General features: G+C 34.2%; 1 protein-coding gene across 1 annotated transcript in view; it reads left to right on the forward strand.

The window, feature by feature from the left end:
* The window catches only part of LOC145680841 (uncharacterized), a 175,655-nt gene that overhangs the window by 12,715 nt on the left and 145,314 nt on the right, over window positions 1–17,626 (forward strand). The window contains exons 2-3 of the mRNA XM_081751947.1: window positions 8,353–8,406; window positions 9,107–9,200. Coding sequence (XP_081608073.1) covers window positions 9,109–9,200 — 92 coding nt within the window. The 5' untranslated portion in view covers window positions 8,353–8,406; window positions 9,107–9,108. The remainder of the gene's footprint in view (window positions 1–8,352; window positions 8,407–9,106; window positions 9,201–17,626) is intronic.

The following is a 17,626-nucleotide window of genomic DNA, read 5'->3' on the forward strand; positions in this document are numbered from 1 at the left end:
CAGTTAGGTTAAGTGACCCAAAATTAATGTTTTGTGAAAATTACAGCATTCTACTTAGTCTAGAAATCAAAATATTTAAGTAAATAAACAATACATAATTTCTTAACAGAAGTCGGGCGATATGATGCTAGTTCTTCGCTTTGAAATTATATTAAATGTTCATTTCATTTTTTTGTGTGTTTGGCTGCAGAATAATTTCATTGTTGTCAAAATTTCATAAACATTAAATAATATCGTGGAGAACTCTACTTTCTGTGAACATACATATATTTTTGTTTTGACGTGAAGCTACTAAGTATAACATAGTATTGTTTGTGTGGTGAAAGAGTCTTGAGTTCGAGTGAGGTTGTCGTGCAGTGATCGGAATGGAAAATGTTTGTAGTGACTATAGATTTTAAAGTATTATGATGAAATGTGTATGTAGGCTGGGCGTAGATAGAGGAGACAGGGTGTTTGTAAAATATAGCGTTGTAGTAGATGGAAAAAGATAATGATATGAATATATGAATATTTATTTAAATATAAATTATATGAATATTGTAGTAGATGAATATAGATGATAGGACACCCATATACATATATATATAGTAGCTCAGTGCATACTTCGCCACGTGTTGATATATATTCGTATACGTATTGAGTAAATACGTGTAGCTACAAACATATCAGGTTCTGACCCCTGCACCGGAATATCACGCGGACAGGAGGGCAATATATAGTCGGACTATGGCAATACTTTATAGTTTAATGTGATAGTAATGATCAACTATAATATCATCTGATAGCATGGGTAGCATCGTACAATCGCTGACTAGACATATTGAATAATCAATTATGCAAAAAAACAATAGTAGCTGTAGAACTTATTGCTATAGTAAATTATATTTTCTGGTCGGTTTTAAAATAAAATATCCTGCTCCGTGAGATTTTTTTACTTTCTTCACGTTACCTACTCGGGCTAGCTTACAATATTCATGGTGGCGACAGCTCTGACGCGGTTGCAGAATCAAAACAATTAGTTATTAAAATTTATTATACTGTACCCGGGCATCGACCCCTCCCCCCTTGAATATTTTCGTTTTCTTTCTTAGTTCCCAAACTAAATAGTAATGGAAATTAATCGATGCCTCAGAATTTAGCGCATTCCTCGAAGGGGAGCTATCGGTGATGTTTGGTCATTGAAATCACCGATCCAAAATTCAGTTTATTTAATTTTTTTTTATTTTGGCAAATCACTAATTAGGGATATCTTAGCTATTACTTTTACTCTAGTTTCTTTACTGTCCTTAAACCTTCTTAGTTCTTCTGAGGGGTCGAATGTTTTTTTTTCTTACTTAGAAATTTCAAAATTGGGGACGCAGTCACCTGGTCCCTTCCCCCTCTCCTTTTATTCTGCTGGTCTGGGCCGGATACGGGGATCGGATTTCAATCTTACAAGCAAATTCTTGTGGGATTAGGATCTGATGAACACAGAACTTGCATCCTTGGCAGCAGAACCTCCCTCCTAGTTTACGTATTTAAGTAAACCACCCTCTTTCGGCATATGTGAATATTTTTGGCTATGAGTTGTTATATATTTAAATTTGATTACTCTTCTGTGTAGTGAGTAATACTTTAATCTTTCTTCTTTCGTTGGCGCCGCTTTCTCTCTCTTGTCTCTTCCTTCTTACTTCGAGATTTTTTTAATTTCAACCTTCCCCCCCCCCAGATTTTGAACTTGTCGTTTACAATTTATTTAACGTACAACTCTGAACTGAAATTACCAGTTGAAACGTTGCAAAACACAATTCATGGATAGAGTAGATAGTGATTGGGTCCTCCATCACATTTTGATCTATTGCCAAAATGAATAACGACTTTATATTTGACGACACTTCAATTACGTTTTTTCACCGTCGTCCCGCTAAGTTTTTCTGTTTTCATAGGTCACTTTCCTTCCGTTTTGGTTTTCGTTTATCTTGTAGTTAACCTGGGCAAAAAAATTTATTTTGGTTTATCTATTTATATCTTTAGGAATGTTATGTGTTACGTGCCTGCCTCACAAAGTTTTTTTTTTACGATTCACGCACGAATTGACTATATAAAAGTTAAAATTTATAGACGCGCGGTATCAGGTAAAAAAATCAATTTTTTTAATGTAATGTCGGAAGTCATTTTTTTGTACAATGTTTGCAACCTTTTCAAAAATTATAGTTGGGGTTATTACTTTAAATGTGTGCGCATTTATTAAATATAAATATATATATATATATACAAAGATAAATGAATACGTCAAAATGTACATGTGCTTAGTATGTGAATATGATGTTAAAGTAAAGTATGATATTAAATGTATTATATAAATATATGTAAGAGCGCTCGTGTCTGTTCCCCAAACGTGTATTGGTTGCTATAGTTTACCAGTAAGTTTTCCAACAAATATAAAAATATAGATTTTTGTCAAGAATACCACCGTGCACTCAAATAATTTTCCTTTCTTCTAAATAAATGTAAATCATAACCCATGTAATTATTTAATGGCATGTATTAAAAAATAACGGCAGGTCTAAATGTAACCCACGTTATAATAAATATTATTCCTGAGCTACCAAACTAAAACCATTGTAAAAGTGTACCTTTAATCCCTCTCACCTGCATATGTATCCTATGACTTAACCAGTGTTTTTCCTTAATTTAAATCATTATACTCCTTACACCTGTGGAAGATCATCTCAAATCCAAACTATATATATATATACACAAAAGTAATCCTGGACAAATGAAAGGTCTCATGACGTGTCCCAGTAATAAACAAGTAACTTAAAATTACCTAATTAATAAATTGTGAATGAACTAACTAAAAAAAGAAGCATCCTCTGGCGGAAAGTGATTTTTCAAAATCCCTAGATGGGTATAAACGTTGTAGTATGCAAGTGCAGCTATAAACTGCTAATAGTCACAAACTAAATATAGTTGATAAATGGTTTTATAAACCAATAGTTATATATATATAAATATATAAACACAAACTAAGTTAAATAAAGCAAAATATTTTAAACGCTACAAGTAGTGCGCAATTTGTAATTTAAACGCTCAAAATTATTAATATTTCATTATTCAATGTAAAATAAAAACTCATAAGTGCTATTACAACCAAAAGCTTTATTTCTTTTCTTTTCTTTGTCTAATTTTTTTTGTAAAACAAGTGTCTTCTTTGCGTATGTCGCAAATCATAATTTTGCTTTAGCATGCCTAAAATATAATATATGTAATTATTTTTTTTCTTTTTCCATTTGTCAATATGATCAAATATATAAAAACTTATTAAAATATAATTCTATGTATTCTATTAATATATAACCAAAAACTTGTGCTTTTAATAATTTTTTATAATTATCTCTTTTTTTCCCTTTTCACTATAAATGTAATAAATTATTTGTACCTTTGTAGCTAGTTGGTTTCCTTTAAACATATATACACTTTCCTAAGTAAGTGAGCAAGTAAATGCATAATAAATTTAATTTAAGTAATTTTAGTAATATCATTTGTCATATTAACATCTATAATATATGTGTCATGTTTTAATATATGTGTTAAGGTAAATAACCTAGGTCATGAAAGACCGCTACTAACAAATTTAAAGTCGGCTCTAGGAGTGAAACAAAAATAACAAAATAAGCCTAAATACAACATCTTTCTTCCACAAAGTTAAAACTCTTATTAATACGATACATAAATTCATATTAAAATATAAATTTAATTTTTTTTCTTTCTTTCTTTCTTAGCTAATTCATATGTGTGGTCGATCCTAAAGAACAGAGTTCAGATGCTAAATGGTTATCAATCACCGGTTGGAATAACTTTACAAACAATGATTTCGATTTTCTCATTTCCTGGTCTAGGTCTGGGCAACCCCACAAACGTGGTGCCTGGAGCTAGGTCTGGGTGGTATAAGGAAACATGTGTCTATTCCAAAGCATTCCAAAATTAATTAGTCGTTAATAACGCTTAAAATGATTCATCTTTCAACGACCTTCCAACTTCTTACTATATTTCCGGAATTATCCAGTAATCTTTTTCTTATTAAAATACCCTATTTGTTTGCTTTCTTCTTTTTCTTCCTTTTTCTACCTCCTTCTTTTACCCTTCTACTTTCTTCTCTTTCTTTTCTATTTCTAAATGAGAAAAAACGTAGTAATGACTGAGAGTAGTCGCTATTGGCACGATCAATAAGTTATTTCGATAAGTTTTCTTCAAAAGTCCAATATGGAATAATTAACCATAAAATGAGTATGCATAAAAAAACAATCAATAACAAAAAATTTATTAAATTTTACTTTATTAAAAAATAATCATGATTTCAATTAGTAGGTAATATTTCGTAATCGCCCTCGTTACAAGTTAATTTTAGCGACTCCTCTACTCTACATGCAGTTCCACTTCTTCGTTTACTACTTTTTTCCCTACGTTTTTTTTCTTTCAAGAGAATGGTACGATATTATGATAGAAATAGTTTGAAAATGTATATGAAAGGTAAACCGGTGAAATTTGGGTACAAATAATGGATGTTAGTCACACACAATGGTTACCCACTGCATATAATTCCCTACCAACCTGTATCTCAAGGGGATACAGATTATCCGATTATGTTGTAGATTCTTTGCTGTCCGTTGTGGAAAACCCAGAATGCCATTCGGTATATATGAACAACTTCTTTTCGTCATACAATCTTGCTTCCAATCTGAGACAAAGACACATTTTCAAGACCGTAACAGTCAGGGAAAATAGAACCGGAAGCTGTCCTTTGATGTCGCCAAAAGAACTAACAAAAAAGGAAAGAGGATTTGTGGACACAAGATTTGATCGTAACTCAGAAGTCAGTATGGTTCAATGGAATGATAACAAGGCTATGACTGTTGTAACGAATTATGAATCCGTTGATTGTGTGGAAACAGTAACACGAAATAACAAAAAGCGTAAAGAAAACATCAAAGTTCCTTCATGTATTGCTTCATATAACAAATTCAAGACAAATTGATGAGCTTATACTCAATCAAGATCAAGGGCAAGAAGTGGTATTGGAACTTATTTACGAATGTTGTTGAAACTGCTTTATTTGCTGGATGAAAACTTTATCAGATCTTGGACTTAGGTAATTTGGATCTTCTAGAATTTCACAGAAGTGTTACAATGGCATTGTTCTCACAGTCTGCATCGACAAGACTTCGTCCGGGGCCACATGGACTGTACAGAAAGTGTTCAGAAGCACGGAAGACTAGCAAACATACCCTAATACGAAATGTGAAAGGAAGGCAAACAAGATGTCAAGGATGTCCAAAAATGCCGATAACATCATGTCAGGAATGCCAGGTTGGTTTGTGTGCTGTTCTGTGCTTTGATAATTACCATCGTTAGTGTAACAGTGCTGTGTAAAGGTGCTAAGACACATTGTACAGATATGCAATCTTGCAAACGTTGTTTAATAAAACTTAGTAAAAATGAGATATAATTGTGTTTATTTTATAGAATTGTCAACCCAAAAGGCCAATGCCCTATATATAGGACAGGCTGTACCGGACGTACGTCGGTATATACAACCAAAACCTATTTTTCTTTTGTATATGTGTCCTATGTAAGAGATAATATGTAGAACTCAATCAAAAATATGCATTAGAAAAATTATGGCACCAAATGGGTTAAAGTTTTGGGGAACGTCATATTTGAATTTCCTATAAACTGAGTAGCATGTTGGCTATTGTCCTTGTAATGATAATGAGAAATTGCCTCTATCTGACATCGTCTTTAAGTATTTAACTAAATCTCTTGGACTTTAGGAAGTGAATTGTCTCTAAGTCTTTTCTTTTAAGCATTTACTTTTTATGTTTACTTCTTTAGCGTTATTAATTATATTTATACAATTTATTATTTATTATTTTTTCTTTCATTGCTTCTTTTAATTTATGTCAGATAATTGAAATTTTATTCTATATTTGGTCAAATATTTGCATATTATTGCCTGTTTTGGAGCCACGGTAGCCACGGTGCTAGAGCGTTCATCTCTTGTGCTTGGGGTCCTGGGTTCGATCCCAGCCCCCGCCAAGTGAAGTTTGTGGTGGACAAACATCGTGTGCGTGGGTTTCCTCGGGGTTCTCCCATTTCCTCCAACTTTCTTCATTCCACCATTTCATTCACTGTACATCATTACCTTCTCCTTTAGCCTAACCGGCATAACCGTGGGACTAAATATTTCATTTTTTTTTGTCTGTTTTCACCAGTCATCCTTTAAATTGTTATAAAGGTCGTGCTAACCATGGTCCTTTCCTTCGAGAATGGAAAGTGCTTAGCTGGTAACGTCTCTATTAAATATTTAATTCAATTCACCTTATTAGTGCTTTGCATTTTTATACATCGATTGTTTTGGTTGTTAGCTTGGACTTGAGTTTGGTGTATTTTCTACGTATTTTCTTGCATCAAGTTGATATGAGACGTCGATGTAAAACTTAACGGGATATTAGAAAGACATAAAGTCTAATTGGTCGTCTGTTTCACTATCAGAAAGTATGTACGCTAACCACATAACCACGCGGGAGTTCTACATTGATTATGTTTATATTTGTATATGTTATTTATTCCACCTTTATAAACATTATCGTTGGTTTATTTGCTTGATGTATCTGCTTTGCTTAGAATACTGGTTATATGTAAGAATCCATAATGGTTCAGACCTCTGGAACATATGCTGTAAATTGAGGATGTAACCCTTTGAAGATAAAAGTTCAATTATGTTAGGCAGTGAACATGGTTGCCACTTAATTAGTTCTTGACAACATATACGTCTTCCAGGCTACTGCATATTTAAGTATTTTTGCAGCATATTGAAGGTGTGAGGTGCAGAAGCATCCTGCTAGAGAAATTGAGGAAATTTCCCATTGGACAAAAGCAATTTTAGCATAAAGAATTGCTTCAATCTGTAGATATTATGGAACATTAATGATACCCCTCAATGAATTTTGGGCCAGTAAGCCATGTTCCTCCTATTCTGGACTTTATTGTTAGTTTCTCTCTGCAAGATTTTCTCTATCTTCTATGCGATAAGAATTAGTGTCCAATCAAGTCGCAGGTTTTCCATGTTTACCTCAACCCTAGCACGGAAATAAGCTTTGTTTGAGAAACAGATTTTCAGTATTAGATTATCGTCGTACTGGAGGTTTCAATTGATGTGTACTTGAAACTACATCTTACGATAACATCCATCCTCTGTTGAACCACCTGTAGCATGCAGAGATGCCACTATTTGCCAATAGGATCCCAATGAAGGGTGTTTGAAGGAAGTGAAATTTCGGTATCCTCCTACCAGAATTAATGTTGTAGTCTCATGAGCGGCTTCAAGAGCTTGATACAAGAGCGGCTTCAATCGTGATACACTGATACAATAACGGCTTCAACCCGGTTTCCTTAAACTTCTGCAGCAGCTTATCAGTTTGCTGTTGGTGATATCTGCATGTTGTAGATAGCAGCGATTGAAATATTCAGGAATAACAGTGTTCTCTGGCTCGACGATATAAATACGATTTCAATCCGTTCCCTCTTGGTTAGTTTTATATCTTACGTTATTACACCTGCAACAGAGACTTCATTTATTCCAACCAAATCATTGATGTAAAGAAAGTATCAAATACTTTCACACATTCTGCAGCTGTAACAAATGAAAATGATCAAATTACTTGCCACTGAACTGTCTACTAATACGACTTGAAACTTTTACATACAGAGCCTAAAGCAGAAGAGGAAACCTCGATTATCAACTTCACTGCTGCATTCATGTGATGTGTTGTGATGTAACCAACGTTTTTCTGAGTACTTGCTTATGCCAACTGATATTTGGGATTACATTAATTAACTGAATTGAGTTCAAGATGCCATTCTACTTGGACATATGACCGAAAGCTTTGATTCCATTCACAACGACATTCCGTTTTTGCCAATTTTACGTACGCAACGCATGCACCACTCATTTCCAACATCTGTTCCAGTGGTTATATATATATATATATATGAAGTATTAACCTCGTGCGACAAATTTTGAAGTAGTAATGTTATTGGACTACTCTTAATAGTAGATACGATTACCGAAGTTTATTGTACGTGTTCGGCAAAGAGACTATAAGAAACTACTGTTTAAAGTACGATTCGAACCATCGTGCATTCAAATTTCAGTATTTCACCGACAATGAAACCTGGGACCACGTGCGTAAATAGACACATCCTAAGTATTATGCATTTAGTGTGAACAAGGTTAGAGGAAAGTCAATGTGAACTAACAGAACACAGATGAAAGGAAAATAGTTTAATTGTATGTTATGTATTTTTCAGGCAGCAACAAAGAATGCACTACTCAAGGATTATATTGCTATATACACCACTTAAGTAAGTAAAAATTTTGCTACTTGAATTTAGCATTGGAACCATATATTTTAAAATGTTTTCTTATAATTACGGAGCAATCTTCCGAATATGGTGAGCCACAAAAGTGTTCTTTAACACGTAACAAGTATTATTTAAATATATAATCATATAGCCTACACGTAATACATCATTTGGAATATAGCACATAAAGGGGAAGACAATAAGCCGACGATCGTTTGTATTAGTAAAGGAAATATGCATGCAAAACTCGAAAACAACGAATATTTTAATTTTGGCAAGGTGTTTAAGATTACATACTACAGAGCAGAACTGTTTATATGATCAAAAATACTGTGTTTAGAGAGGGTTGGGACTACACTTCTGGCAACTCTGCCTCTTTCTGGCGTCACCAAATAGTTATTGACGCCTGAACGTTGGTTAGTCCACTTATCACGGAATATATCACCACAACGTATGGTATTGAAGTAAAACCCAGCTGCGATGGAAGTTATAATTTACTTTAGTCAACCACTATAATCAACTTGACTGTTTATTTTAGTGGAACAGTAAAAGTTAGTTTTAAAAATTCGCAGAACAACGTATGTACTTGTACGTATCATTTTTTGAAATTTAATTTACAGTACGTTGACGAAATAACCGCTAACCAACTAATGGTCTTATAATAATGGTGACTTCATTTACATTAGTACTCTTCTTTCAGAAATGGAAAAAGGGTCTCAACTGAAAACTCATAAAGAATGTCTCCCAACATGTGAATACATCAATATACTCCAAAACACTATTTACAAAACCACGTAAGTACTTTATTCTTCTTCTTCTTATTCTTCTTCTTCTTCTTCTTCTTCTTCTTCTTATTATTATTATTATTATTATTATTATTATTATTATTATTATTATTATTATTATTATTATTATTATTATTATTATTATTATATTTAGATTTTGAAACAAATAAAGTTATTGGAAATCGGTGCGAGCAGCCGTTCTAACGGAGGCTGATAAGTATGATAAATTCGATGTACCATCAAGCAACATATTTGCTAAATTACAGCTCTGCCTAAGACAAAAATATATTTTTTTTGTAAACTGTAGTGATTGATAATTATTTTTGATCAATTGTAATAGCGATCACAAAGGTTCATCGTACCACTTAGTTTCCTCACGAGCAGTATGTCAAGCCAGTTCACTATTACACGCTTTTCTGAATCCCCTTGAAACTTGGGGATCTTAAAAACTTGTATGTTTATCACATTTCTTCTCACCCAGATAGCATAATGTGCGCTTCTGGCCGTTTCTATTTTGTCCAAAGAAATGAGGTAGGTATGAATAGTGAGTGAATACCAGAAGTCTGTCAAAATACTGCAGACCACACGTGAACAGGAAATAGACCGGAAGTGGGTCAAAATACACGGAAGTAAACTGGAAATAGAGCGGAAGTCCTACAAGTACTACGTATATATATGTATCAAGTCTTAACCCCGTGCGACAAATTTTGACATAATAGTTAAATATAGAGAGTTTGTGCCATTGCACGGTGGGGATCTTTACATACCTACGACCATTCAACATGGGTTCAAAATACCGCAGAAATACCCTCAAAACTGATTTCAGAGGAGTCAAAACCTACAATAAAACATAAGTACAGAACATTACGTTTTAACTTCTTTGTATGAAATGTTGATACTAGAAACGTAATCGTACGACACTACAAAATACCTGTACAGTATAAATATCGGCGATAGTTACTTCAATAGCGATGTCACAATCCTGTTGCTGTTTAAGTTTCGTCTTGGTTTACTGTCTCAATTCAATTCTAAAGCCCTACGCTTCCGTACCTCAAGAATTGTGCCAAATATCGCAGCTTACACTTACTTCCAGCTGGATCCCATGCAGGGGTGTGGAAAGGGGCCTGTGGAGATAAGCAGCGGCCCTACAGGTTGTAGGGTGTGGACCAAAATCTTTGAACAACGTAGAAACGGTGCACTATGTTTTACTCGTAGTGTACGTACCGTAAGGAATTCCTCTCCTACTCTCATCAAAAGTATTACACGCATAAATTAAATATATTCTTACTTAAATTTGTATTTGGGTTGATATTACTTAAGTCTAACTTAACCCTACAATGAATATTGTATCATATTTGATACAAAATAAATTATGACTAGTATTAGTGTTCAGATCGTGAGCTGTATACAAATACATATTGTATCATATCTGACATTTCTCCTGAGCACATAGTTCACCATATATATGTAGTAGATGTCAGGAAAATGTTACTTCAGTACAGAGAGAAAGAAGTCGTGAGCGTGCTTAGCGAAGGTGAGAATAGAAGAGTTTATGTGTCGTCTACTCTGAAGGACAAAGAATAGTTTCGAAGTTGCAAAAATGTCAACTACATGAAGTAAGTTTCCTAATTGTTTTTTTCCTATGTTGATTTTGTACGAGAGAGGAACATGACCTGTTGATGCATAATGTATCATAAGTGATACAAAGTATTTTTATATTTTAGCACGAAAAGTTACTTTAGGACATTTTCTATTCGGATATTAATTAGAAGTGTCTTATCATATGCCTGTATATTATTTCACTTAAATACAAACAAAATCATGCACTGTAGGGTTAACCCTCAACGTTTTGTTTTATATTATGCAAACACTTTCTCTTTGCTAGTTACCTGACAAGACCCACACAGTTTTGCTTCTAATGGTTCAAAGAAAAATCACGAGATGGCAGAAGGTGTTTCTTAGCGTTCATGTGGCTCTGTGATTAATATACAGTACTTTCGCGCTTTTGGATTACGTTGTTGGTTTTTTACTACTGATCGTATGAGCTGATATTTGAACATTATTTTCTGTATTGTTTGGAACTTCAAATATACATAGATTTTTTGTACTTCATCGGGTAATGTATGATTAATAGAAATAGTCATTACAAACATTTGTATATTATTCTGTGTTATGGGGTAAAATTTCAGATGTACCACGAAGGCTTATACGCAGTCAAGGGCGATGTTAGGAGTTACCCTTCGAGCCTACGCATTGTTTGTTATAGATCGTTTTTCAATATAGATCGTTAGTAGTGATATCTATGTAAATAAACGATACCGAACTCTTAACTAATTTATATTTTCATTTAAAACATAGGCAAAAATGGGGGCTAGGGGGCATATCCCCCTAGTATTATCATTCTACCATATGAGAGCCTACATTATTAGGAGTCTATGGTAGAGTCTTAGCCCTCTATACTTTCATGATGTTTATGCAAATGATGTAGAGGTCTCGAATATTGCCGCACGTTTATTCCAGCTCTTCACACTTTGGCGTCGCCATCAACTGGGGAACCGATCAAGAGAAGAAAAACAACACTTCACTAAGCATTGATATCAGACTCCAAAATCGAGGGGCACGTTGGCAGCAATCCGTAGACTAAGAGAATAAGGTTTTTCTATGTGTAAATGAAAAGAAAACTGTTTCTTTCAATTCCATCATAAGTGACTACACTAGCGTAGATTGATTTCCAAATTTGGGTTCCAGCATACTAAATAATCATTTTCTGTATTCAAATATTGTTAGAAAAAAACAAATAATCATTAATTTGAGAATAAAAATGTGAAATATATATATAAAAAATACTTTTAATTTTATATGTGTGGGTAGTGGCGTATGGTGCCTTGAAATTGAAGTACTATCATTTTACAACTATTATTTTATGCTTATTCAAATAATAATCACAAATGATATGTAAAAGGGGTGAAGAATAAACTTTGATGGTATAAATAACCCAAAAGTTTTAAATTATTACAAGAACATTCGTACTTTTATCTATATAAGACATGGAAATAAAAATATGTTACTATTATATGTTAGTCAATTTTTGCCTGAATAGACTTATAAGTCCTAGACCCCCAAAATCTACATAAAAGAATCAAACACAATTTTGAATATGTTTTCTTAAAGTATGCTATTTATGACTAAAAGAGAGGAAACTAAGAAATATTGGTGGAAAACAAAAAACAGGCTCATAAAGGGTTAAGACACGCATATCTCTTGGGCGTACCGTACTGTGTATGAAAACTTGCATAGTTTTAAGTTCGTTTATACATAAGATTTAGGAACGATAAGTTCAAGGTATGGGGTCATTAGCAACTGCATCTGTGAAATCTACAACAATCCGCATAGATGCCTCAACATTAACTGTTACCTTCTTCCCTTGCTTGCATTGATGTCATATATAGGGTGTTTGGCAAAGAATTTCTCTTCTGAGTAAAACATAATTGTGTTTCATTGCGTTACACGTTTAAATGCATTGTGCCCTACATGTTCTTTCATGTAATATGCAGAATGAAATCTAGGTGAAGATTCCTGTAGAAAATATTTCCTTCCGACCATTTTTCAGATAATGTTCTTAACGATGGAACGATCAAACTTCGTCCGCTCTTCAATTGATCACTATTTTCACCTTCTGTCTGGAAGGTGACAACAACAAAGTTTAGCACATTATACTGTAAATATTGAACTATGTAGTAACATTTGAACTCGAAGTAGTTTCCCGTAATGTGTCTTGTATACACTGATACGTATGAAACTGTACAGGCAGGTGTGGGTTCTTTACAATAATCGCCGTAATTTTTATGATGTGTTAACGTCCATGCTCTATAATCGGCATCATGAGCTCCATACTCTTAATAATAAGCTTAGCTGTACGTTGTAGCATGCTATAATCCAATGTGTGATCAGTCTTTGTATACTTTCATCAGTACAGCAGTAATTCATTGTACGCACTTCGTTTAAATGCTACTCGTAGATCTCCGCTCAACATAATTATTTTGAATTCACTGAGGAAACCACACAAAATAGTTGCAAGGAGAAAAGCAACTTATTTTCTTTGCGAGGAACATCAGATGCAGTAACTAGACCCCCCAGTTTTGCAATATTCTCCACCAGGCTTGGATAATGTTAATATAGCCACAATTGTCGACGTAAATACAGAATATCAATACGAATAGTAACTGCACTATGTTTCCTAACCTCCTCTTGGTTGAACATATACGACCGTAATTGTCAACATGCTTAATGTTGGCATTATTAACCAACATTCCACTCTCTTATCTTCCTATCACTTTATACTTAATATAGAGAGCAGAATAGTATGGATGAATAAAGTCATCCCTGTCGTCAGTATCAATTTCAATTTCCTTGTTGGACTTGTTCAGGTTATTGAATGTACGTGGATTCGGTAAAAGTGATTGCAGTTTAAAACTCTCAATAGCTTCCATATTGACGCACATGTCCCACTACTATATTAATCGGTTATTTATATAATCATTGCCTCATCTTCACTGGTATCAATCAGCAATATTATGCTTGTTTATGCACCTCCACATGGGTTTGGCTTTAATTCGTCGCACTAATACTAATGTCACACATATGACTGTATTAAATTGGGAACAATAAGAGGCTAGGCGACTCATGAACAATAGGTCCAAGAAACTGTTTCGGAAATTTAGACATGGGTAGGATGTTGGTTTATTTACGTGTGTATTGATCTTTGCTACGAGCATTCCTCGAGCTATGCTAGAGTATATATATATTCAAAGTCCTAATGACTAGAAACTATGGAAAATACTGTCTAAGATGTGTTTGTTCAAGAGTATGTTCTGCATCGTTCTTGAATCCTTACAGATTAATAATGCCTTCCATATTAGGTTTACTACATGACGGGAGTTACGTCCAGTCTATGAGTGACATGATTGTCATTCATTAGTACATCGAGTGGAAAGATTCTATCTAAAATGAATCCATTGTATTGTCTTGGCGGCACAATATATTCTCGTCTTTTATACTAAAATATGTTGTGATTAGGCGTTACATTTGGAATGAAGTACAACACAGTAAAAGCGACTTGCTTAGTCTAGTTATGTGTAAATATTTGATGATTTAGTTGTAAACGTAGTGATTGGGACATTCCCATTAAATGTAATTCAGTCATTCTTGGCACAGTGCTTTTTATACTGGCGTGTTCTCTAGTAACCTCATTGCATACTGGGAAATATGCCTTTGAGAAATTAGCTTCAAAAAGTGCTGAACATAAATGTTTACAGATAACGTCATGAAAATTTCTGATTCTACCTTCGTTATGCTCTATGACTGCAAATTTTAGTGTTTTGAGCTGTAGATACTGAATAAATAATTTGGGACATATCACCATACAAATTGAAAATGTAGAGACGATGATCCTGTTTCCAGTATTATATTCAGTGCGTACCCACATCGCTTGAAACATCAAACATTACCATAGCACATTCATTCACCTGTTGATGAATTCTTGATTTGTATTTGACGTACTAGATGTTTAATATCAATATCCATGATCGTTTCTTCTTTACTCCGACTCAATTGGCCTGAACCACTTACACGTTGAGAGAATACAGCAGCTTCAATAACCTGATTATGACACTTTTCTTCATCTGGCTGTGCTTTGTTCTTCTTTGAATCCTCACTATCTTGGCAATCGCAATTGAACTACTTGCTACACTTTTAGCTGGTAAAACTATAGCAGACATGTTTTTGTTCTTTAAGGGTCCTTATCTGTTGTAACCTTAGGGTAACTTCAATACTACTCCAACCATTCCCTACTACCAACACGTACTTTAAGAGTTGTTGTTGTGTAAACATGAATATGATCAAATGGATCCAAGTTTGTGTGTCTTACAATCTAACGTGTACAACCTTCATTCTGTACTACTCTGTCGCCTTCGAGGCACTTTTCTACACTGCTTCCCATCTCGGTTTTAGTATTCATAGCTACAGCTACTCCAAATGCATTAGTCGTGTGCCAACAGTAGCATCATTGCTAAGAACACAATCAGACTCTTTGTTTCTAAATTTGTTAACTCTTCCATCTCTAGCATCCAGTTCCTAAAGCTTTTATTCGCAGTATCATACTTTCTACGAGCTCGATATATACTCTTAATTCACTTATCACTTCTGTTTAATCTTTCATCAAGACAAGTTCTTGCATAACCACTGCAGGCCCCTGCAATAACCTGCGGTGAGGCTTTTGATCTGCAATATCTGACACTATATTTGAGGTGCGAAACCGTACAGGATTCAAAAAACTTATGGTTACAGAAACTGTAAACAATTTATACGGTGCGAGCTGACATTAAACTGCATCGTGACACCACTGCTGAGGTCCCTGACATCGTTTTTGGAATTTTTACTGTACGAGTACTTTTGTAGTGTCGTACGATTGTTGCGCTAGTGTCAAAAGTTCGAGGGAAGGGTGAGCATAGGAAACTAGAGGTCCTCATCGGCCAATTGCGCCAAATCCCATATTAAACAGTGCTATTTGAAGTTTGTCGTACGGGTTTGAGATTTAGTCTAGAACATGTGCTGATGTAAATTTGCACACAGTGCATAAATTAGTAGCCATAAACTGAGTGTATATTTCTTGTAGCGTATTTTGAATGCTCATTTCACAGTAAGTTGTAATTATATTTTTCAATGATAATTCACGTCAAAGTATGTCTGAATACATATTTTTGAGTTTATGAGTAAGAACTACATCTACTTTCCTCATTCACTAAAAGTCATGTTTCCCTCAATCCCCTTCTCTCTACCAAATTTTCTCCCTACTCATATTACAGCCGGTTGCTCTTTACCACAACTTCAAAGATATGCATTTTTCAAGTTATTACATGGAAATTTCTTGTTCTCTGTCTCACCTACCTTGTACCTGCTCTTCCCGCGACTGAGAAGTAAAAACTTGTCATCTACATATGTATGTATATTTTGTTTCCAGTGCTGCAAAAATTATATATAAAAAATCACATCAATTATAAAATAACAAACTACAAAGCGCGTTTAAAAATGAAAAACGAACATGAAATATTCAGGTAGGAAAATACTTGTAGAAATTTTGAGCTGCATAAGACAAATAGTTTCCATAATATTTTCAGAACAAAATCGATATCTTATTATATACGGAGAAATTATTTCGAATGACAAGTTACACGGTTCTAACTAGTATGAAGAGTCATATGCAATAATAAGGTAATTGATAAATTATAGTTTTGAGTTACAGAGCTTATAAAGTAGACATGCAACATGGTAATTAATAGTAGTAAATCTGTGTGTATGTATACCTATGCAGAAAATTAGTGTAGCACCTAGACTTTGATATGGAGAATAAAATTGAAAAAATATAAAATGAGGAATAATACATAACGGAGGTGGAAAAGTGAGCATGTACCTTGTTATTGCATATCCTAAAGTAGTGGTAGATACAAAGAGGACAGTAGAAAAACATAACAATTTGTGAGACAACGTTTATATGTTGCAAACGCGAGGATACAAAATATAAAATAATCTGAGCGTTGTAGGTAACAAAATCCGGGAGCTCAACTTCGTGAACTTTGTTTAAAGTTCCAAATCTGATACGTCAATTTCAGATTCTGAATCCTTGAGCGTAGATACAAAAACATCAGCAGGGTTCAGCACATTCTTGTAAAATTGCTGCTTGGCAACAGTAACAAATCTTCTTTACATTCTTTTGGCGGTATACCATCCCTCTCACTTGTCCGATTTTCTAGTAAATCCGAAAACCGTTTTCGGATTTGAAATTCAGATTTAAATGCGAATAAAGATACACGAAATTCGAGCTTTTCATAATCCGAATATAGCCAAATCCAGAGTTTTGACAGCACTGTTTTTAATTCAACGTAAAAGTGTAGGAAACAAACAAAACACTACATTTTGCCTTGATTTTGCTACATTTTTTTTAAAGAGTTCACGATTTTCATTTTTATTACTTCTCACTGTCTTGTACCTTCTGCTGCGACAGCACTAGAAAGTGTGTGAGATCGCCATTTCTAAGCTGATTTTCCCACATGCGTTGTTTTTGTTCAAAAGCTTTTTCATGGTCATAAAAATGACTTACCAAGTTGTTCTTCCCTTGGAGTTTAGTGTTCAAATCGTTGAGGTGCGTTGTAATATCCGTGAGGTATGCTAAATCAGCCATCCAGACCGGATAATTGAACTGTTCAAGTTCATTAGCTTTTTACTAGCCATGAATTCACTTATCTCATCCTTAAGGTCAAAAACTATTTTAAGCACTTTACCTGCACAGAGCCAACGAATTTCTGTAAAGTAAAGCACGTCATCGTATTCTGCATCCGAATCACAAAGGAAGGCTTAGAACTGTCTGTGATTCAGTCCTC

Source organism: Thermobia domestica, chromosome 3 (genome assembly GCF_964235325.1).
Source record: "Thermobia domestica chromosome 3, izTheDome1.hap1.1, whole genome shotgun sequence".
Lineage (NCBI taxonomy): Eukaryota > Metazoa > Arthropoda > Insecta > Zygentoma > Lepismatidae > Thermobia > Thermobia domestica.